Source organism: Nyctereutes procyonoides, unplaced genomic scaffold, assembly GCF_905146905.1.
Source record: "Nyctereutes procyonoides isolate TBG_1078 unplaced genomic scaffold, NYPRO_anot_genome, whole genome shotgun sequence".
Classification (NCBI taxonomy): domain Eukaryota; kingdom Metazoa; phylum Chordata; class Mammalia; order Carnivora; family Canidae; genus Nyctereutes; species Nyctereutes procyonoides.
In genome coordinates, this window is record NW_026575135.1 from 60,949,622 (window position 1) to 60,974,403 (window position 24,782).

General features: G+C 34.3%; 1 protein-coding gene across 14 annotated transcripts in view; it reads right to left on the reverse strand.

The window, feature by feature from the left end:
• The window catches only part of CSNK1G3 (casein kinase 1 gamma 3), a 108,471-nt gene that overhangs the window by 20,757 nt on the left and 62,932 nt on the right, over positions 1-24,782 (reverse strand). For 8 of the 14 annotated variants that reach the window (XM_055301801.1, XM_055301804.1, XM_055301802.1 and 5 more), the window contains 5 exons: positions 9,127-9,212; positions 8,924-9,008; positions 6,755-6,903; positions 5,011-5,106; positions 991-1,086 (listed from right to left, as the gene is read on the reverse strand). In XM_055301801.1, coding sequence (XP_055157776.1) covers positions 991-1,086; positions 5,011-5,106; positions 6,755-6,903; positions 8,924-9,008; positions 9,127-9,212 — 512 coding nt within the window. The remainder of the gene's footprint in view (positions 1-990; positions 1,087-5,010; positions 5,107-6,754; positions 6,904-8,923; positions 9,009-9,126; positions 9,213-24,782) is intronic. The other 6 variants (XM_055301809.1, XM_055301811.1, XM_055301813.1 and 3 more) reach the window with 3 other exon arrangements.

Below are 24,782 nucleotides of genomic sequence, written 5' to 3' on the forward strand. Positions count from 1 at the left end.
CATAAGATTTAATCAAGAACTGATTTTTAGAATTCAAATGAAGAAAGAAGAAAACCTATGGGCAGATATCCAATAGACTAAATATATATACACATTCACTAAGAAAAATGCAAACTTGGTAAAACATAATGGAAAATTATTCAAGTGGAATTATGTAGAGGAAAAAAATCAAAACTTTTAAAGAAAGTTCTAAATTAAAATGGATGCAGATAATATTTACTATCTCAATTACTTTAAACTGGCATTTAAATTACCTGAAGTGAGCATTTTAAAAGAAGTAAGAGACTTAGTAACCTTCCCCTTTCTATAATTCACATAAAAGATGAAATCAGGGGGCATGTGAGGGCAAGATAAGTTATTTCTAAGGGTACAGAAAAGGGGAGGGAGGAACACACTTCAAAAAAAAGGACTGCTTTAAATTTTTAGAAATATCCAGGAAATTGAGGAGAGTAACAAATCCTCATTCTTGAAATTATTTTCTCCACCTGATATTTTCTAGAAACAAAATATACCATTGTAACAATAAGGGTCATGTTTATTGGATCAATTAATCTGAAAGTATATTCTGAGTACTAAGGATAAAAAATTTCCTATCTATTTTCAAGCTTAAAGAAGGTAAAAATCAATGAAAGGGAAAAGATATAAAAGTGTTCTATTACAGCATTAAAGAAGACTGAACTTATTATTGGAAAAATCAAGCTTAACACATATTTCAATTAATACAGTTTGTTTTTCTAACCTGTTTTGAGTATGAGTTACTTAAATATTTTTGCATATACTTGCAAAAATGAAAAAGACAAAATCGTAGTATCCCTGGTGGTCTTTCTAGACCATGTTAATTTTGCTTTTTGGTTAAATACAAAGGTAGAGAATTATGGAGAGTTCAGTAACAAGTTTTTCATTAGGATATGAAGTCATGCCATGAGTTCCAAAAAAGGGTTAGTTGTATAAATTTGGGAAATAATCACTCATGCAAAAATCAGAAAATACCTGTACCGAGCCACCATGTCTGTCTGCTGCAAGGTGAGCTCTCAAATGGTGGGGATTTGCCTGCTGGGAGTCCCAAGCTGCCCTGTGGTCTGCCGACTGCCATTTATTTAATGCATGTGGCATGCATGGAAGAAGAAAAACCCAATATGTTAAACATCTCATCCTTATAATATAGAAAACAAACGTATAAAAGGAAATTTAAAATACCCTTGCTATTCTGAATCACAGATGCAGTTATCTTTGCATACTGGATGTGGAGAAGTTTTTATTACATGGCTACCATTAGGTAATGATCAACCATAAAAGTAAAACAGAATCATAGAGTTCAGAAGTATAAGGGCTTTAGATATCCTATTCCACCCTCCAATTTTATAAATGAAGTGAACAAAAAACCAGGGAGGTAAAAATCATGTGTCCAAGAAAGCATTCCAAATAAATCACAGAAGTACTAAAATTCCATCCACTATATTTTCTTACAGTAGAGGTCCCCCTTGGTTTTCTAATGAGGACTTATTTCTAGCACTGTTAAAAAGATAGTCTTTATAAATAGCTGTATGTAGATCCTAGAAAACTTTTTTCTCTTGCTTAGTACTGTGTTTCTGATTGTGAGGTTAATATGAAAAAAACAGAAAAGTTCTTTGAAAAATGACAAGTGTTATACAGAAGAACACTATGAGGATATGATAGGCAATTTTTTTTTTATTCAGTGACAGTCCTACTTTATATGAATCCCTTTGTTTCCCTGACCTCTTTTTATCTAGTTCAAATTAAGGAACCCATTCCCATGATAGACTGATATCTAGATGCTTTTACATGACTTGGCAACACTGCACGGCAATAACCACAAACTAATAATAATATACTAACAGAATTAGGAGTAGCTGCTTAAGAGGGGTCAATATGTATGTTTCAGGAAAATGTGGTCAGCACTAATAAAAAGATGGGAAAGGAATACAATAGTTAACATTGTTATAATTACATGTTTGGTTCTCCATCAGCTGCTTTCCATGTGTTACCTCATTTTGAGATAGATAGTATCATTCTCATTTCAATGACGAAGAGACTGAGACTTTAAATGTTTTATTTTTTTTTAATTTTTTTTATTTATTTATGATAGAGAGAGAGAGGCAGAGACACAGGCAGAGGGAGAAGCAGGCTCCATGCACCAGGAGCCCAATGTGGGATTCGATCCCGGGTCTCCAGGATCACGCCCTGGGCCAAAGGCAGGCGCCAAACCGCTGCGTCACCCAGGGATCCCGAGACTGAGACTTTAAATACTTGCCTAAGGTCAAAGAATTTGCAAGAAATACAGGAGGGATTGAAACTCAAGAGCCTACTACTCGGCCAGTAGTACTACCTAGCTCCTTAATATAATGATATATGTTTAAAGTCTTCAGTGTTCTTTTATTTCTTTTTCAAACTAAGTCAAGAAAAACTTGCCATAAAAAAAAAAAAAAAAAAAAAAAAAAACCTTGTCACAAAGTGCCAAGTATATTGAGCCCTTGGGAGCCTGAACCTATCAGTGGCCAGAGCAAGCCTAGGAGAGAAGAGATGTTAGGTCCAAGTAGGCACAATGAATAAATGTTATGGCACTAAGCTTCCCTAATTAAACTGTATAATGCAAACTTATGTAAGAAGTATGAAGGGGCATGAAGTCTACCATCAAAACAATTACCACAGTTCTAGGTCTTTTCATTAAACCTTCTGTGTTCATGACCAGAATTTAGCAGGTATATACCTTAAACTAAGATAAATTAGATGAGATTAAATCTAAAAAAGACAAAGAATGAAAATGATGCTAAAATGGAGACAAATACCTAAATACTAGAACAACAGGTAACATTTAAGGGTCATGGACCTCGTAAAGAAGATAGGAACAGTTCTCCAGCCTCTCCTCAGAATCAATAGTTACATGTACACCTAACACCTTCTCTGAAATGTCAGGAGATCCCGACTTCAACCATCAACTCTAAATTACAAATTGTTTATCTGGGGACATTACATTTCAGTCATTTAACTACATGTTCTTTTACGACTATCAACTTCGAATATTTCATACAATTGAAACGTTTACTGTTTCACAGATGTTTAGGAAAAGTTTCTGAGATATATAACTTTTTTATTATAACAGCCTGCATACCCAGGTTTCAAATTTAATACATAAGCTACCCTAAAGGGTTTCCTGGGGAAAAAAACACACACACAAAAGAAAACAAAAATCGACTCCCCGCATCTACTGCAACAAGGACAACATAAATAAAATATGATTCTCGCCCTCAGTGAGCTCACAATCTAGCTAGGAAGACAAGTCTGAAACAGGTAGAAAGTTCAACCTGAAGAGATTTGAATTATAATAGAATTCAACATTAAAAGAAGAGTTTCACTTATTATAATACCTAACAGCTACAGAGAACATGAATTATTGATCTTCATCCAATTGAGAAATTATTCTGACTTCTAAAACACAAACTCCAAGTCTTGCCTTGGAGCCATTTCTTTCTATATGCAGAAAGAGTATTATCAGAGTATTTAAACTGTCAACGAGTAATAATTTATATCTGAAGAAATTTATGTATAAGATCCTTCTTTATTGTCCCAATTTTTCTAAGGCAAAATTCTAAAACTATTCTGTTTTAAATGGCTGTACTTTAAAGCACAATATTGTTAAATATCCCCCAAATGGAGTATTTTATTTTGCTATGATTTTTTTAGTGTGTTGTGTTCTTTCCTTTGATTATCATCTCATTTAACTCACTTGAACTCTGGTGGGATAAGTTATACAAGAGTAAAAAAGGACAGCACATTATATATCCCCAGAAAGGGTTGTCACTTACAACCCAATTTTAAAGACACTATTTAACTCCCAACCAGCAAAACATTTTATGTCAAAGATACATTAAACAAAACAGAAAAAAGTGAGAACATCGCTCAAAAATTTCAACAGCTTTCAATTACCCTACCCAGACTCTACTGTCAATTTGGCTGCTATGCTTTGCCTCAAACCTATTCTGCTCAAAGCAAACTGAAATGCTCACTATTCCTCAAACTCTACATTTTTAAACTTCTTCATACTGTTCTCTCTCCCCAAAATGCCCTTATATTCCTTCATCTGCCTTTAAAAAATTCATCAGGCTCATTTCAAAAGCCACCTTCTCCACAAACTCTTTGTAGATCCCCTGTATTTCAATGATCTTCTGTGGCACTTTATTAATATGTTTCATGTGAGAGAGCTTACACTGTTCAGTGATGTACTTATTTCTGAGTTTATCATAATGATCACAGTAACAGTAACACGAGCCATGAGACCTGAGATTTAGTGCATACTTCTAGGAATTAACAAGGGATATTTCTGCTTCACAGATGAGAGAACTTAGGTTTTGAAAGATAAAGTATTTTGTCCAGGATCGAGTCATATCCAGGTATGTCTGATTTCAGAGACTGAGTGAGCTCATAGCCACTCATTACAAAATAATTTCTTACAGGTGTTTTCCTTATTTGTTGCATTTCTGTGACCTGTAGAATAGTAGCTTTCAAAAAGCAGAAACTCAGCAAAAAATGTATTGAGCTAAATTAAACTACAGTTAGAAAGATCAACTCCTATTATAATTCATTCCAATAGGACATCCAATTACTTCCATTCTAAGAGAGTATCAAATGTTGCTCAAAGTTTATGCTAATTTATACCACTAATGAGAAATTTATTAAACATGTTCTTGTGATTTTTAAACTTCGTAAAGAATGAAAATTAGGGGGAAATGGTTTATTTGTTGCAAATCTATGCATTTTCAATCCTTAATATGCATGTGCATATAATCTGTTTTATGTATTAAAAAATGTATTTTGATCCTTCAATATCTATCTACATGTGTATGTATGTGATCACATAACACACGGGCGCACGTGTATACACACCTGTAAAGCTATCATCTGAGCATGGTAAAATACCGGATTTACTTTTAAACTGTCAGAAGGTAATACAGAAGCAAATAAGGACATTTCACATCTGAAAGGGCAGCAAACCTGGTTTTTGGATTGTTGCATCTTATCTCTGTGTTGATGTGCTTCTCTGTTTGATGACAGAGCAGGATCTTGCTGAACTGCACCCACTGGAGTAGGCTACAATACAATAATTAGCATCAATACATTCTATTTTAGAAGTCTTATTTAAAATAATTTAGCTGCTTCATGGAATCAAGGAAATAATAAAGGACACTTAAAGTGAAGCCTACAAAAAGATATCACACTCAAAGTATATCATTAAAAATAACAAGTTAAAACAAAAGAATGTAGCTACTTTTTATACTGTTTTCAAAATATTTAAATATTTTATTAAGTATTCACTTTTACATCAATAAAATACTTTCTAATGCTATCTTTACTTTCAGGTTACTTTCTCATATGAAAGTGTATTTATTTATGTCTCATTTTTAAAGCTAATGTATAAACAGCAAAAGTAATTTCAAACAGATAAGGAAATGATTTTTTAAATAAGCTAATAAAATGGCCTATTGGCCATATTTTGATTCAGGAGAGACTTCTAAAAATGTTTACTTTTCAAATATGTTTCAAACTCAATATAAATACTTTAAGCACAGTTTATTCAGATATGCATCATAGATACCATATATAGTAAATCACTTTGGACTCAAGAAAAATATACATCAAACCTTTAATAAGTGAATTGTTCAAAAACACCTGAATCTGAGAGTTTGGCAGCTCCAAATATGGATAAAAATTCACTAACAGTGAGCCACAATTAAAGAAATCTTGTAAGACATTCTTATTTAAAAAACTAGTGAGAAGAAATATTTTTAAAGTTGTCTCTTCAAAGAAGAATTTCATGACATGTCCCTTTAAGTGATGAGCCCCAATCCTATAGTTACAGAGACAATTTCTAAAAATTTTATAAAATTTAAGTTTTATAAAAAATACAGTTTTAGAAACCCCAAACATGCTCCCATTTTTATGTATCAGTCTAAGACAAAACTTAAAACTATTAGTCTAATTAAAACCTACAGCTTTACTAATGTTTTGAGAAATGGCTAAAATAAAACTAAATGATCTTTTTTTATTTTCCTAAGATTTTATTTATTTATTCATGAGAGAGACAGAGAGAGAGAGAGAGAGAGAGAGAGAGGCAGAGACATAGTCAGAGGGAGAAGCAGGCCCCTAGCAGGGAGCCCGATGTGGGACTTGATCCCAGGACTCCAGGATCATGCCCTGGGCTGAAGACGGCACCAAACCACTGGGACAACAGGGGTGCCCACTAAATGATCTTTTAAAGTAACAGGATAGGGACGCCTGTGTGGCTCAGCGGTTTAGCGCCCGCCTTTGGCCCAGGGCGTGATCCTGGAGTCCCGGGATGGAGTCCCACATCGGGCTCCCTACAAGGAGCCTGCTTCCCCACTCTGACTGTGTCTCTGCTTCTGCCTCTCTCTCTGTTTCTCATGAATAAATAAAATATTTAAAAAAAAATAAAGTAAGAGGATATTATATAAAAAAATTATATTTGACATTAAGGACTAAATCAGGAATGAAAAGTTCAAAATAACTCATTACTTTAAAAGCAGGAAGTCCAAATATGGGATTTTTATAAAATTCAAAGAATAGTTTTAGTACTGTGCTACCTAAAATGCCCATGAAAATGAAGTAAAATGAATCCTTTTAAAAAAATTATTTGTACTCACTCTTTTCACTGAAGAAGCTGTACTGCAGGGAAAAGAAAAGACTACAAATTATCTTTCATTATATAGCAAGTACTCACCAACTGTTTACCAATCCAGTCATATTCATAATCAAACAAATATCCTTTTCGATCAAACAAGTCAGTAAAAAGCTTTCTTAGGTAGTCATAGTCTGGTTTTTCAAAAAAATCTAGCCTTCTTACATAACGAAGATATGTTGCCATTTCTTCTAGAAAGGAATAAAAATTATTCTGATTATACTTTTCTATCTACTCATTACTAATAAAATTATTTAAAGACCTAAAAATACAATGTTATAAAAACATGAAAAAGTAACAAAATCCTGCTGCAATTTAAAATTTTAGGGATTTAGAGGCACCTGGGTGGCTCAGTCAGTTAAGCATCTGCCTTTGGCTCAGGTCATGATCTCAGGGTCCTGGGATGGAGACCCGTGTCAGGCTCCCTGATCAATGGGGAGTCTGCTTCTCCCATTCCCTGGGCTGCTCTCTCATGCTCTTTCTCAAATAAAAAAATAAAATCTTAAAATTTTTTAAATTTTAGGAATTTAATCTCAATGAAATTCTAAAGAAGAGAAGGGAAGAAAAAAATAGGGTCAAAAGAGAAATGAGAGGTTTTATTAAATAAATACGTTTATTTCATTTCACTAGGAAAGGCTCAAATTTTTATTTTACATTGTTGCTTTGAATAGAAACCTTGGATAGTACTAAATATTGAATTAGCAACTTAATAATACATAATTACTTAAACACATGCATCATACTTAGCTCATCAACTTAAAATTTATTTAAAATACTAGCGTGAATTGATTTATATATTAAATTATATATTAAAGCATCTGCACTCACTTGATGGATGTCTTTTACCATCAGGTACAGTCACTAACTGACCTATAGAAGATTCAAATTTCTAACTTGGGCTATGAACATAATTCTAACCAAGCAAAATAAAGCTAAGAGATCTCAGAAATAAAACAGCAGCAGAATTTAATTCTTTTAATTTCTGGTCATATAAAATTATATGGTAATATACAAATTTCTCTGTGCCACTGTTATTCTCAAAGTATAAGAGATATGCATTTTTCTTATAGGTCCTACTTTCCTATAGGAAAAGAAAGAAAAAGTCATAAAAGTCAACAAGTAAAATGGTGAGCAATTAGTAAAACAGGGTTTCACCATCAGGGCATAGAAAATCACTATACTAAGAGATGGAAGGTTACTCTCAGGTATTTTTCTGATTCAATTCATTTACAGTGGCCAGTGAAAACAGGATCCTGCACAGTCCAACAGGCAATAAGAATGGTACCCTGTGACCTTCCTCATAGAGTGACTCTCACTATTCCACATTCTAGCTAGCTACCTGGTTAATTTACTTTGACATCCCCATTTGATCCTGCAGAAATCTGTATAGGCTTCATAATAACACATAGCCAGTCTGCCTACACCTACACTAGTAGTGTCAACCAGTATTTTTTTTAATCTTCCACTTTTAGATATTACAGCAAAGAAGAAAATTATGTAATTAGAGTTTGCTGTCAAAGAATAATATAAGCAAATCTGAGGAAGGGCTACCTGAGATCACGCTGCTCGCTGATACTACAGCAATGATGCCAGCATTCTCCAGGAGGACATACGAATACTAAAGTGAGGTATCAACTTAATCTTGGACCTTCAGGTTTGGTTCATGTTTTACTTAATACATTAGCAACAAATTAATATCATCCCTTAATTGATTTAGGAATCTTAAGTAAATTTTTGTTGCCAAAACTCTACATGGAAGTAAAACTATTTTCATAAAGCTCCCGAATGTAACATTCACCTAAAAGTAGTAAGGGGTGTAGATCTTAATGTACTTTGAAAACTAAATCATAAAAACACACACCTCCTTTGAGCTTGACAATGAAACTCAAATGACTAACACTATGCACCAAAACTTTAAAGTTGGCATTTCTCAGCAAATCTTTTAACTTATTAAAAGTATGCCACTGATACTTTAGCTGATACTGGTCAACACTATTAAAAGATGGGATTTTCATCTATTAATACCATCTTAACAAAGAAAATACACAAACTGCCCCCATGGCTTATGCATGAAATGCTGACATCTTTTAAATCATACTTTGAACTCATTTTTTTAAGCATAAAAAAAGGAATTATAAACTTGAGCAATGGAAATTAACAGCTCTGGTTTCCTGTGTAAGCACATGTACCAGTGTGGTATTTATTCATTACCTGGAAAATTTTCACATAACACTTCTATTGGTGTGGCTCGTTTTGTATCTCCAATTTTCTGATACCTCTCCTTTAATGTGTCAGCCTAAAACAGAAAGAAATAAATCTTGAGAAGGTGGCAAATTTAAAATTAACTACTTGGAAGACAGAAACTTAACATATTAACAATTTATAACTTTCAAAGGAAACATAAAAACCATTACCTTTAAACCTTGCCAAGGAAGACTGCCCCTCAGAAAATACATGAACATATGACCTAAAGCTTCTAAGTCATCTCTTCTACTTTGTTCTGAAATATAAGAGAAACATCAATTTCACTTTCCTAGTAAAGAATACAAGAATGGAGAATTAACTCTTTGGTTACATATAAATTAATCCCCAAAGTTTAGTATATAAATGTAAAGTATCTAGCACTTACAAGCAACAAATCATGTCCAGTTAAACAATGTTTTTAACATTAAAATTATGGTGCATCCTTGGGGATCCCTGGGTGGCTCAGCGGTTTGGCGCCTGCCTTTGGCCCAGGGTGAGATCCTGGAGTCCCGGGATCGAGTCCCACATCGGGCTCCCGGCATGGAGCCTGCTTCTCCCTCCTCCTGTGTCTCTGCCTCTCTCTCTCTCTCTCTCTCTCTCTCTCTCTCTTTCTCTCTCTCTCTCTCAATCTCTATCATAAGTAAATAAATATTTTTTAAAAATAAATAAATAAATAAAGTAAGATAAAATTACGGTGCATCTTTAATATATGCCACTATGGTTTTTCTGGGTTTTTTTTTTTGTGTTTGTGTGTGTGTGTTTTTTTTTTAAGATTCTATTGGCTGTTCATTTCTCTCCTTAAATATCTATCCATAGAAGTATACAGCAAGGCAGAAAGGGTTCCATAGTCAAATACAAAGTCAATGTGTTACTATAGCTCCATCTTAAACACCCAGGATATAACCTATTTAATATGGTTCGGAAAAACCTCAGAGATAAAAATTTGTAACTTCATTTAACTCTGCATTTCCTGAACTTATATGAACACAAAATGTCCATTCTATATACTCTCCAATAATGATAAATACATTTAGGATTTTGTGTAATATATTCTTAAAAACACTTGTGTTTGACACATCCCAACATTAATAACCCCTCTGCAACCAACCAAAAATATGCTGCTAGAACAAACTGCCATTTTCAAATTGCTGCTGTTGTTTTAGTAACAAAATGTTATATAGCACATAACTAAGTGACAATTACAGATGAAGGCTTGGAAAGATACATCTGCTGAGTTTTTCAATATTTTTGTCACTGAAGTTAAATGCCTAAGATTTATTACTATTTTAAAATAATATAAAAACTTCGGGGTTTTGTACATAGCAGAGCAGCTCCTTCGCTGCTATCTATTGAAAGTCAGCCCTTGACACAGGGTTTGTAAAAAATAAAATAAAATAAAGTAAAATACTATAAAAACTCTAACAATAAGAGGAAGAAACAATACTTTAATTATAAAAAGATGTTCATGTGTAAGACATTTTATCCAAATGAGTAATCATCATACTACCTAAGCAGTACTGAAAGTTTTTGAAAAAGCAAACTTTTCAAAGCATGGCTCTGCACTAGCGCAAACGGGACAGAAAACCTTTTAATTTCTACTATATAATCTCACTCTACAATTGCTTTCTGTACCACTAGCTACAGTTTGCATATATGTTGTGATATTATCTAGTCAATATCTATCCTCCAAACAGACAGCAGATTATAGGACAGCAAATGTCTCTTGGCTCATTTTCCTCAGGACTGAGTATAATGGCTGCATAGGGCAGGCACTCAACATGTACTAAATATAAAAATGTACATTTGAAAATATATAATACTAGATATGTGTCCCTTTCCTAGAAGCAAACGAAGATATTCAGAAGAAAACATATCATATTGTTAGTAATTAGGATTATGAGATTAGAAGATTAAACAAGACATTCCACCTTCTTATTTCATATACTCAAACTGCAGTATAATGCAAATTTTTCCCTTTTGCTTGTATTTTCTATTACAACAATGTAAGCATATGCTATTAGAAACAGAAAACTTTCAAAATAAGTAAAATAGACTTAAGGTCTTTTTAGAGCCATTAATAAAAGTGGGGATGTAAATAACATGAAAAAAATGAGTAATATATTTTATATATACAATTTCACTTTATTAGATCCCGGGAACCTAAAGAATGGAGATATGCAAAGAAAAAAAAATATTTCTGAAGTCCCACTGAGAATCACAATCATCCCTAAAACTTTTTCTTTTCCAAAAGATTTTATTTACTTATTCATGAGAGACACAGAGAGAGAGGCAGAAACATAGGCAGACTCAATCCCAGGACTCCGAGATCACACCCTGAGCAGAAGGCAGATGGCTCAACTACTGAGCCACCCAAGCGTCCTACCTCTAAAACTTTTAAAAGCCTCAAATGAGCAGATCTAATGCTGGAGACTGATTCCTTGTATATGTATGACATGAGCTAGAAGAACGTGAATTTTTTAAAAACTTAGCAGATGATTCTGAAATACAGCCAGATTTGATAAGCACTAAAAAAAGAAACTATTTTTACTGAAGTATACTTTACACATAATAAAATACACGCATTATAAGGGTAGAGTTTGAAAAACTTTAACAAGGTACATCAAAGTATCACCACAATCAACAAGTATTTCCAACACTCCAAAAAGTTACCTAATGCCCATTGCCTGTTTTTTTCCCCTCCCCTGGCCTCAACACATCCACTTATCTGCTTTCTGTCAGGCTACACTAAATTTGATTTTTTTAAAATAAAGTTTCACATGAAAAACACCATATGCTATGGACACTTGGGTGCAAATTCTTTCACTCAACATAATGTCTTTATGTTTGTCCATGCGCTGGTAGTTCATTACTTTTTATTGCTGAGTAGTATACCACAATATATTTATATTTATATGTTCAACAGTTGATGGACCATGAGTAACTTCCAGTTTGGGGCTACTGTGAATAAAGCCTTTATGAACATCCTAATACAAATCTTTGTGTGAACATATGTTTCCATTTCTCTTGTGTATTTAGAAGGATTACTGCTTCATATGGAAAGTGTAGACTTTACTTTTTAAGATACTTCTATACTGTATTCCAAAGAAATTGTGCCATTTTATATTTCCACCAGCAAAGTATAAGAATTCCAGTTGCTGTAGTGCCCCCATCCTACATTTAGCATAGTCACTCTTTTATATTTTAGTCATGCTAATGGCTGTGAGGTGTTAGCTCACTGTGATTTAATTTGAATTTCACCAGTGACTAATATTTTTTGAGCACTGTTTCAGTGTTACTGCTTATTCATACATATTTTTTGCAAAGTGTCTATTTAAATATTTTACTCATTTTTTTAAATTGTACTATTTGTCTTGTTATAAAGTTGTAAGAGTTGTTTGTGTATTCCAGATACAAGTAGTTGTCAGATATAAGTTCTGCAAGTACATTCTCCCACATTGTAGTTTGCTTTGTTTTCTTAACAGTATATTTCAAAGAACAGAATTTCACATTTTGATGAAGCACAACATATATCAGGTTTTTGTTGTTGTTTGCTTATGCTTTTTTATGTCCTATCTGAAAATCTCCGATAAGTCTAATGTTAGAAAGATTTTCTAATTTTTCTTCAAGAAATTCTACAGTTTGGGTTCTTAAACTTAAATCTAGGATTCTTTGAAGTAATTTTTCTTCTTTTTGTTCCATGTTGGTAAGGGTTTAAAGTCATTTTCTTCAATACTAAAACCTAGTTATTATCACACAGTTTCTTTACAATACTATCCTCTTCCCCCTTGAATTACTTTTGCACCCTCCTTGAAAACCAATTGAGCATCTGGGTAGGGGTCCATTTCAGGACTCTGTATTGTGACTCATTTATCTATGTCTAGGCCAACATCACCACATAGAAGAAGAAGGGAAAAAAATAATGAGAAATGAGGAAACCAATGATGACAAAAAAAGACAATTTAAAAAAACCACAAAATCAAAAGCTGGCTACATGAAAAATTCAATAAAATTAATGCTCTCACTAGGCTAAAAGAATGAAAATACAAATTACTAGCATCAGGAGCAACAAAGGGGCACCAGGAGAGATCCTACATACATAAAAAGAATGGTAAAAAAGAGTGGTAAAAGAATATTATGAACTTATGCCAGTAAATTCAACAACTCAGATGAAATGGACAAATGCCTTGAAAGCTACAAGTTACAAAGATAATGTGAATAGTTCTATAATAAATAAAGAGATTTAATTTATAATTTAAAAACTTCCCAAAATATAAGTGAAGGTGAGAGAGCATCACTAGTAAATTCTATTAAACAGTTAAGGAATAATACTAGCTCTACACAAACTCTTTCAGGAAGCAGAGGAGAAGGGAATCTTTCCCAACTCTTTTCATTAACGATATTACCAGTAAAAGACATTAAAAGCAAAGGAAAATACAGGAAATGTCCCTCATCAACACAGTCACAAAATCCTTCAAAAGCTAATACACCATGACTAAGTAGAGTTCATCCTATGAATTTAAGATTGGTTTAACTTTCAAAAACCAATGTAATTGATCATATTAATAAAAGATATAAATCATAGGATTACCTAAAAAGATACAGAAAAAGCACTTAATAAAACATAACGCGCATTTACAATAAAAAAAATACTCATTAAACAAGGAATAGACAAAAAACTTCATTCTGACAAAAGACTTCTATGAAAAACCTGTAACTAATATAATTCTTACATGGGAAAGGCACCCCTACAATCAGGAACAAAACAAGGATGTTCACTTTCACATTATCTACTCAGTGTCGTAATGGAAACTCTTGTTTCTACAAAAAAAAAAAAAAAAAAAAAAAAAAATTTAAAGGTATTCAGATTGGAAATGAGTAAGCGAAACTAGTTTTCTCTGCAGACTATATGACTATATATGTGAAAAATCCTAAGTAATCTACAAAAAAAGCTCTGAGAACTAGTATATGAGTCTTTAGCAAGGTTACAGGATACAAGGTCAACTTATAAAAATCAACTGTGGGTAGCCCAGGGTGGCTCAGCGGTTTAGCGCCGCCTTCAGCCAGGGCATGACCCTGGAGACCAGGGATCAAGTCCCACATCGGGCTCCCTGCGAGGAGCCTGCTTTTCCCTCTGCCTGTGTCTCGGCCTCTCTTTCTGTCTCTAGTGAATAAATAAATAAAATCTTTTAAAAAAATAAAAAATAAAAATCAACTGTACTTTTTTTAAAGCAATCAACAACTGGAAAAACAAATTTAAAAGGCAATACCATTTTCAGCAGCATCAAAAAGTAAGAAATATTGTAGAGATAAATTTCAAGGACTGAATACATAAATACTGACCCCTCCAAGTAGCACTGTTCAAGAGTAGAACACAGTATAAAAGTCAGTTTTCCTCTAAATTCTATCCAAGATGTGGGATTCAGTTACTACAGTGCCCACAAGCCATGATCATAAGTGATCTTGCCTATATGGTTGTCTCAGAGAACAGTATTAGTCTCAAAACCTCCACAGTATTTTAAGGTTCAAGCCATAAATACAAGCTAGTAAAATAAACCACTTCTGAAACTCAGTCTGAAATGTTCCTTACCCTCATAATTCTTTTCTTTGTGTTCTTTCATCAACTGACAAATCTGGAAGTAAATTTCATCATGTAGTGAGTAATAGAAGTCATGGGGAAGGCTTTATCTTTGAAACACAGTAATAACTAAAGAATACCTCCTCAGGTCTTTAACAGTTCTGTTTCATGGGGGGGGGGGGGGGGACCTCCCAAAGGCAATCTGGTCCTTATTAAACCCTGTTCACATTTTTTTAAAGCTCTTAACTACAAAGGCCTGTTTGAAAATGGATGCTTCCCTCAAAGCCAAGAATCCTTATTATAAGGACCCTTAGCATGAGCAACTAAGAAATTAGAAAGCGATGATTTACTTTACAATAGGTATCATTAACAAGTCTTTTAAACAGGTTTTCCATTAAGTTTAAAAGTTATGTAAAGAGTCAATTAAACTGCTTTTTAAGGATATATGTATCACATAAATATATATAACCAACACATATTAAGAGCCTAGTATGGGTCAGTGTGTCATTTTGATGATTTTTTAAAATTCTAGCTATACTCAAAGCAACAACTAATCCCAAATAAGAAAACAAAAGCTCAGAAACATTAAGAGACTAGCCCAAAACTATGCACCTGAAAGAGAAAGGCAGAATTCTAAACCACATGTCCACACTTTTTTCATGTCAGAAAGCAAAAGCAAAACAGAAACCAATTATTCAAATGTTTATTGTACACCCTCTGCAATACTTTTCTACTTAAAAGTTCTACTCCTTACCTCAACATCATTTTCCTCTTTATAAACTGATTTTATTCCTCGTATGCCTAGAACTGTTTTCTATTTTGATTGAATTTCAATTCAATTTTCAGCAACAGAAAAATACTCCCTTTTTCATTAGCTCAAATTTACTCTTGTCAAAAAAATATATACAAACACTTAGAAGCGGAAAACTTTGTAATAATCACATATATGTTGGCAAAAAAATAAGCTCATTACTGCATTTTCCTGCAAAAATGAAAAATGAGATCAAGACATGTTAGTTAAAACTAAATACAGGCAAGACAAGGGAGCTCAAAAGAAAACAATGAAGAAAACCTCTCCCTGAAGAAAATTTAAATCATTCTTTATATATAAATAAAAAACTTGGGATCCCTGGGTGGCCCAGCAGTTTAGCGCCTGCCTTCAGCCCATGGTATGATCCTAGAGTCCCATGATCAAGTGCCATATTGGGCTCCCTGTAAGGAGCCTGCTTCTCCCTCTGCCTGTGTCTCTGCCTCTCTGTGTGTCTCTCATGAATAAATAAATAAAATATTTTTAAAAATAAATAAATAAACACAAATTTTAAAGCAAAAATTACTACAAGTTAATATTTCACTTTTTTATTCCTAAAAATGTTAAAAATTACATTTCCCTAACATCCCACAAAAAAAAACCAAAACACTCTTCTTTCTCAAGATTCACTGAGCTCATTAACATCTTTCAAAATTATATAATTAAGATGGTTTTTGTTAAATGAAAACACAAACCTATTTAGGAAAAGAAAAGACACAATTATGCAAGACAATTTGCGGCAACAACTCACCAATCCAGATACCCAGTCTAGCAATAACAAGGATGCATAAAGAGAAAAAATTTTTCTGAGCAATGGAACTCAGCACATGCATTCATCTGATTCCTAAAGAAGTCCTCTTGAAATCCAGTTCTCTTAATTTAGATAAGACCCAATGAATTTGGCTATCAAGAAAAGCAAATCAAAAGAACAGCGTACTGCCAGCAACAGTACTACACAGGATAAATAGTATGCTACAAGACATTTAATATAAAAACCCTATTAAAAAATACACTACCCAAAATAACTATAAATCTACAGTAATCAATACACAGTAGTTTGTGAAAGAACAAAAAGATAATTGAATAGAATATAGAGAGCCAAAAATAGACCAACATAACAAATATAATCATCTTTGACAAACAAGCACAAGCAATACAATGCAGCAAAGTTTTTTCAACCAATGGTACTCAAACAACTGGATGTCATCCACATGTAAAAAAAAAATTAATCTAGACATAGATTTTACACTCTTTACAAAAATTCACCAAAACGGGTCAAAAGACCTGTCAATTGCAAAACCATAAAATTCCTGGAATATAACATGGAGAAAATCTAGATGACCATGGGTTTGGAGATGACTTTTTAGATGTAACATCAAAGGTGTGACCATTGAAAGAAATAGTTGATGAGCTAGACTTCATTAAAATTAAAACTTCAGTTTTCTGCTAAAGACACTGTCAAGAGAATAAAGATAAGCCACAGACTAGGAGAAAATATTTGCAAAAGATACAGCTCATAAAGAGCTATTATCCAAAATATACAAAGAACTCTTAAAATCAACAGTAATAAAACAAATAACCTGATTAAAAATGGGCCAAAGAGGGGCACCTGGGTGGCTCAGTGGTTGAGCATCTGCCTTTGGCTTAGGCTGTGATCCCAGAGTACTGGGATCAAGATCCGCATCAGGTTCCCTCTCCCTCTCCCTATGTCTCTGCCTCCCTCTGTGTGTCTCTCATGAATAAATAAAATCCTTTAAAAAGTTTGAAAAAAAATTAAAGTAAAAATGCACAAGACCTTAAAAGACACCTCACCAAAAAGATACATAGATGACAAGTAAGCATATGAAAAAATGCTACACATACTGTGTCATCAGGAAACACAAATTGAAATGAGATAACACTATTGTGACACAGTGATTTATAGGAAATATAATCATTAAGATGACATTCACCAGATATATATTTCTTAAGATATATTCAGTCTTTAGCCACAGTTCTTTTTATTTTTTTAAAAGATTTTATGTATTTATTCATGAGAGACACAGAGAGAGAGGCAGAGACACAGGCAGAAGGAGAAGCAGGCTCCATGCAGAGAGCCCAACATAAGACTTGATCCTGGGTCTCCAGGATCACACCCTGGGCCAAAGGCAGCACTAAACCGCTGAGCCACCCAGGCTGTCCTAGCCACAGTTCTTGAAAACACTTCCGGACCATAAAGGTGAAATGGGTATCCTGTTATTAATGAAGGTGAATTCTGAACCCTCTCAAGGTCAGGGGCTGGTTGCCAGGAAGACCAACCATATGATTAGAGGGTTGGAAATTTCAGTCCCACCCCCACAACCTTTGGCAGGGAAGAGAGGCTGAAGGTTGAATTAGCCAATGGCCAAGGCATTAGTCAATCATGACTATGTAATGAACCCTCCATAAAAACCTAAGAGGTTTTTACCCTTTACAACTCTTTTACCCTTTTAGGAGACTTTACACACTTGGGGAACCAGAACGCTTGCATGTGTCACCAAGCCAGGTCCCACAAGCTTCACTAGGACAGAAGTGCCTTTGTTTGAGATCTCATCCTACATTCTTATCCTTTATCATGTCCTATAATAAACTGGTAAACCTAAGTAAGTTCTTTCCTGAGTCTATGAAACCACTCTAGCAAATACATTGAACTTAAGGAAGGCGGTACTGGAGCCTCTTATCTGCAGATAATCAGTCAGAAGCACAGGTAACAGCCTAGAGCTTCAAAGTGGTATCTGAAGTAGGATGTGGAGAGCAATCCTGTAGGAAGGAATTCTTAACACCTTGGGATCAGATGCTATCTCCAGGTAGACAATGTCAGAATTTAAGCTGAATTCTACTACAAGTGTCTGAGAATTGCTTGGTGTTGTGGAGGGAAAAAGCTCTTTTCCACACAGGAGTTTGTCCCAGGAACCCTAGAAGAACTACACAGCCATTAATAAAGGTGGAAATCTAAAACACTAACAATACCGAGGGCTGGCAAGAATGTGGAGCAACAGGAGCTCTCATTTCTTCGCGGTGGGAATGCAAAATGTGCAGCCACTCTGGAAGATATTTTAGGGGCTTCTTAACAACATACTTCTAACATATGATCCAGCATTGTCCTTGGTATTTACCCAAAGGAGTTGAAAACGTAGGTCCCATAAAAACCTGTACATAGGGGGATCCCTGGGTGGCTCAACGGTTTGAAGCCTGCCTTCGTTTGGACCAGGGCGTGATCCTGGAGTCCCAGGATCAAGTCCTACATCAGGCACCCTGCATGGAACCTGCTTCTCCCTCTGCCTATCTCTGCCTGTGTGTGTGTGTGTGTGTGTGTGTGTGTGTCTCATGAATAAATAAAATCTTAAAAAAAACTGTACATGGATGTTTATAGCAGCTTTATTCATAATTGCCAAAATTTGGAGGCAATCAAGATGCCCTTCAGTAGAAGAATGAGTAAAAAAACTGTGGTACCTCCAGACAATGCAATATTATTCAGCACTAAAAAGAAATGAGCTATCAAGAAACCTTGGAAAACCTTGGAAACCTATGGAAAACATGGAGAAATCTTAAATGCGTATTACCAAGTAAAAGAAGCCAGTTTGAAAAGGCTACATACTGTTTATTTCAAACTACATGGTATTTGGAAAAGGCAAAACTATGGAGACAACCAAAAGACCAGTGGTTGCCAGGGGTTTGGAGAGAGGGAGGTGAGGGAGAAGGGATGATTAGGTGGAGCATAGAGGATGCCTAGGGAAGTAAAACTTTCCTGTATGATACTATAATGGTGGATACATGTAATTATAAATGTATCCAAAACCCACAGAATGTGCAATACCAAGAGTAAACTATGGACTCTAGATGGATAATGATGTGTCAGTGTAGGTTCATCAAATGTACCAGTCTGGTGGGGAATGTGGATATTGGGGTGGTGCTGCAGGGAGTATAAGGGAAATCTCTGTACCTTCTGCCTAATTTTCTGTAAATCAAAAACTTCTTTAAAAAAATGTTCTAAAAAATAACATCTATTAAAAAAAAAGCACTGGTATTTAAACGCATTTTCTCTAAACTTAGATAACCTTCTCCAACTAAACTTGATTACTATATAATAGTAATCATACAAAACTTACAAAGCTGAATCATCCAGAAAATGTAAATCATGCTCATCATATTTTGTCTAAGAAAATGAGGAATTGTCCAATTCATTTTTAAACTGTTAAAATGTAATTATAAAATGTAAATACATGTTTTTAAACTGCTAAAAAGCTGTTTGGGAGCCTCAGAGCTGTCCTCAGGAATTTGGGCAATTAACTGAGAAATTATATGAATCACATCATCAGATGACAGCACAGAAAGAAGGCATTTTTGTAAAACCATTCTGTGATCCCTTTGCTCCTAAACAGAAAGCTTACCACTTAGAGGCTTGAAATGTTATTCTTCTAAGCAACACAGATTTTTATTAACACAAAGCAAATGGCAGTTTACTCCTCAAATCCTAATCCCTTTCTTCATGAATACTCAATATTAATTTTTTAAAAATTAGACAATTCTGTTACTTACTAGAGAGAAATGCATAGTATTTATTCTATCTCAAATGACTTAAACAAGAGTTTTTTCATGAAAGGAAAAAGTGATCCAAAAGGAAGATTATGAGGTTCAAATCAGCTGACAAAACAAAACAAAACTCTTTAAAAAGATTAAAAATAAGACACTCAAGCAGACACAATTTAAAAAAACAATTCAACATGATAACAGTAAAGAAGGCTTCCACTAAGGCAGACCACAGAAATCCACATGTAACACATAGCTTCAGTAAGATTTCATCTTGGACAGTGACTTAAGAAGGTTTTAGAAGGTACATAAGTGAAGCACGACATCTGCATTTTGAACATTAATCATCCAGTGAAGATCAACAGATACGTAACACAGGAATAAAGAGGTTAAAATCCACAATGTGATTTTACACTATTCTTCCATCTTTTTCCTTTTCAAATCTGATACAATGCAGTGATCTTCACAAAGGAAAAATAAATCTGCACAAATGTCTATATGGTCAAATTCTCTTTTTAAGTATGTATGTACAAAGTTCTTGAATGCACAAGAATAAATAAATGAATAAGAAGGCTTTAATTCCTCTTAAAAGGGTAATCACCAAAGCCCAGGCAAAGCAGGAAAGAAATCATAGAAAAGAAATAATATATACACAAATTAAAATCACCACTAAAAGACCATATTTTCACTACTTTTTCTTTTTTATTTGCTCCTGACTCCTCACAAAGCCAAGTGCTCTAGAAACTCAAAACATCACTAATAAGCCCATGTTCGCAGCCATCTCACTTAAAAATGCTTTAACTCTTCAGCACTTAAACTCACATGACTTTAGCTTACTCCTAACTTCTTAAAAAACAGGAAATCATGTAATCTGGGAAACAAATTTTCTCTCTGTTAATATTGCCCACTACTTCCCAAGTACTATGTCAAAACTGAGAAGCAGGGTTTTGATAAACAGGAGAAAGTAAGGATTAAAGCTTTAGTTCTTTGTAATACTGGCCAAAGAAATATTTTATTTGTTTTCTTTCTGAAAAAGGAGTAAAAAGAGACTACTCTAATAGTTAAATGCCATTTCCCAAGCTCTGAAGGCTTTTCCTAACAAGGACAAACATATCAGATTCGCTTTGCCATTTCTACAAATAGAATGCTGTTACATTTACCATTGTTCAGATAAAAAAAACACTGGGCCATAAGGAAGTTGTGACTTCATGTCTCACAATAAAATGGTAGTGAACCTTTGTTAGTTGTTATGAAATAGTCTGTTAACAACTACCATGACATGAAAATCTCTCACAGACACTGTTCATATAAATATAAGTACAGGTGTGTCTGATTTTAATAGAAGACACAATTCAGAAAGTTGTGTATCTACTCAACCTTATTTTAAATCTATCACAAAAGTGTGCTATTGAAAGGCACTCCTCCCGCAAACACTACCTGAAGGCAACTAATTTTAGATATTTGAAACTTTTCTTAAAGTAAGGCAAATTTGCATTTTTTCAGGCATTTCAAACAGCTGAAAAGAAACAAAATACCATGGCTCTACTACCAGGAGGCTGTCAGGGAAAATCCTATTAGCAAGTGCTATTAGTTCTGATCGAGAGAAGAAACAGGGACATGGCATATATAGCAGGTAAGTCTGGGAAGAAGCCTGGGTCAGATGACTGCTAAGGTCTTTAACAACAAGTGACTATATACTGTAAGGTACACTTGAGCAGTGATGATGGGTAAGTACTGACTGGTTTACATTTCTGTCTATTCTTCCTTTTGAGTGAGATGTCAGGGATGAAATCTAAAAGCAGAAAATTAAGTTTGACTTTCTCTGATATGAAAACTTATCATGGTTTAAAACTTAAAAATAAACTACTATAAATATAACCTAGAACTGATTTTTTTTTTAGAAAGGCAAAGAAGTAACTCCATGGGAAAGAATATGGCATCATAAAAAGAACCTGAAAGTCTAATAATTCACACCACATAAAAATTAATTCTAGATGGTAAAAGAAAACATAGAATATCTTCATCTAATGGGGACAAAGACTTCTTAGGATTCAAATAGTAATAATCATAAAACAAAAAATTAATAATTGATTTCACAAATATTTACAACTTCTGCACATCCACTAGCACCATTAAGATAATGAGTAGATAAGCCACAGACTAGGAGAATCTACTCACAGTACATATATTTGGATAAGAATTTATATACAGGACATATAAAGAATTCCTACAAATCAATAATCAAATGACACACGTCACAAAAGAATATATACAAATGGTAAATAAGCACAGGAAACTGCTCAGAATCATGAGTTATGGAGAAACAAAATTAGCATTACATACCCACTACAACAGCTAAAATGAAAAAGAATGACAACTCCAACTGTTTTCAAGACTGTAAAACAAACATAACTCTCATTCACTGCTGGTGGAAACAAAATGGTATGAATACTTTGGGGTACTGATGGGCAGATTCCTATAAAGTTAAACAATACCTACTATATGACCCAACAATAATTCTAATCTTAGATATTTACCCAAAAGAACTGAAAACATATGCCCACTAAAAGGTTTAAAATTCTCTATTAGTAAAAACCTTTTAATAATCAAAATGTTCATCAACATTAGAATATAAAATCTGTGTAGGATATTTGTGCAATGGAATACTGGTTAGCCTTAAAAAGAAACAAATTATCAGGGTGCCTCCATGGCTCAGTCTGTTGAGTGCCCAATTCTTGATCTTGGCCCAGGTCATAATCTCACAGTCAAGAGATCAAGCCTCGAGTCCAGCTCAGTGCTGGGTGTGAAGCCTGCTTAAGAATCTCTTTCCCTCCCTCTCCTAATGCCCCTCCCTCTTCTCTAAAAAAAAGAAAAGAAAAAAATACTGAAAAATAAACATTAGCCTCATACTAAGCAAAAGAAGCCAGATGATTCCATTTATACGAAGTACCAGAATTAGCAAAACTAATCTATGGTAAAAGAAATCCTATCAATGGTTACTTTTGGACAAAGTATGGAGAGAACAAGAATAAAGTCTAGAGGATGATGATAATGTAAATTTTGACAGGGCTGTGGACTATCCATACTCAAATGCTATAAATTTTACTCAATGTAAATTTTATTTCAATTTAAAAATGAGGGATCCCTGGGTGGCGCAGCAGTTTAGCGCCTGCCTTTGGCCCAGGGCGCGATCCTGGAGACCCGGGATCGAATCCCACGTCAGGCTCCCGGTGCATGGAGCCTGCTTCTCCCTCTGCCTGTGTCTCTGCCCCTCTCTCTCTCACTGTGTGCCTATCATAAATAAATAAAAAATTTAAAAAAAATTTAAAAATGAACTTTTCAATAAAACAAGAATTATAAATACTGTCAATTCTAGTAAGCTTGCTTTACATACTGCTATTAGCCACCAATTCTGAAACGATTTTCTGAGGATCTTAGCCTTCTAACAATGAGTAAACAGAGTAGTGGTAGCCAGATTTCTCACTGTCCACAAAGACATATATAGAAGAAAGAGAAGGGAATTACACACATGGAAAACAAGGATGCTACTTTGTGGTATTAGACTAAAATTAAATGGATCAGCATCAACTCGTGATTCTTAATAGATTAGCATTAACACATGTGTAGGCATATTTGCATATGTATATATGTGTGGACGTGTGATTCACATATACATATGCATTTCTAAGTTTTGCTACAGAAAAAGTCTAGAAATAATAACACACCAATAGCAATGAATATATCCAGTGCCCAAATCTTGCTTTCTATCATTATCCAATAAAAGGGAGAAACTACAAGAAAAATCTAGAACAATTTGTAGCTCCAGAAAGTAAAGGTCTCAATCATGAGAACAAAAGGATAGACCAGCCAGCTTGATGGAGCAACCAATGACCAAATCTGGGACAATGTGAGTAGTATCAGAAGAAAGAATGACAGTAATAAACTATACTGCTTTCAATAAAATTCAAATTCATGAGTCCATACTGACAAAAGTCCTTAAATGGGAAAGGAAGAAAAACCTTTTGCTTACATTAGATCAATAAATACACAAAGAATAATCAATTAGAAAATCATCACTGGATGCTAAATCTAGTAAGTAAAATTTGAGGAGGAACAACATATTTGTATTTACATAAACTCAAAAATCTACTTACAAAATACTTTTGAATTGCAAAGAGAAAACTTCTAGATGGAGGATCTTAGAAGACACTACACTAAAGCAATGGGCCAAAACTTGAAACCAAATGCCATCATATGCCTCCTGACTTGATGCACTGACAACATGTCACTTGTGATTTTGTGCTACAAATGCATACTCAAATAGAATCATGAAGAAATTATGAGACAGACTCAAATTGAAGACATTCCACAAAATAGCCAAAGGTACTTCACAAAAATATCCAGGTCATGAACCATAAAGAAAGGTAAAGGAGTGTTCCAAATAAAAAGAGACTAAAGAGATGTGACAAACAAATTATGTGTTCCTGGACAGGGAAAAAAAAACAAAAACAAAAAACTGTAAGAAACTCTATAAGGTTGATATTATTGTAAAAGGAACCCTCTTTAAAAAGTTACATAATTTGCCCCAAGTCATATAGTTACTACATAGTAAACAAAACCACTAAGGTAGGGCAGCCCGGGTGACCCAGCGGTTTAAGCGCCACCTTCAGCCCAAGACTGATCCTGGGGACGCGGGGCGTGGGGCTCCCTGCATGGAGCCTGCTGCTCCCTCTGCCTGTGTCTCTGCCTCTCTCCCTCTCTCTCTGTATCTCTCATGAATAAATAAATAAAATCTTTAAAAAAAAAAACCAAAACACTAAGATATATACTCTTAGCATTAAATGTATCGGGTAGGATGCCCTCTCCATGGCTTGCTGTATCAGAGAGCCAGTCTC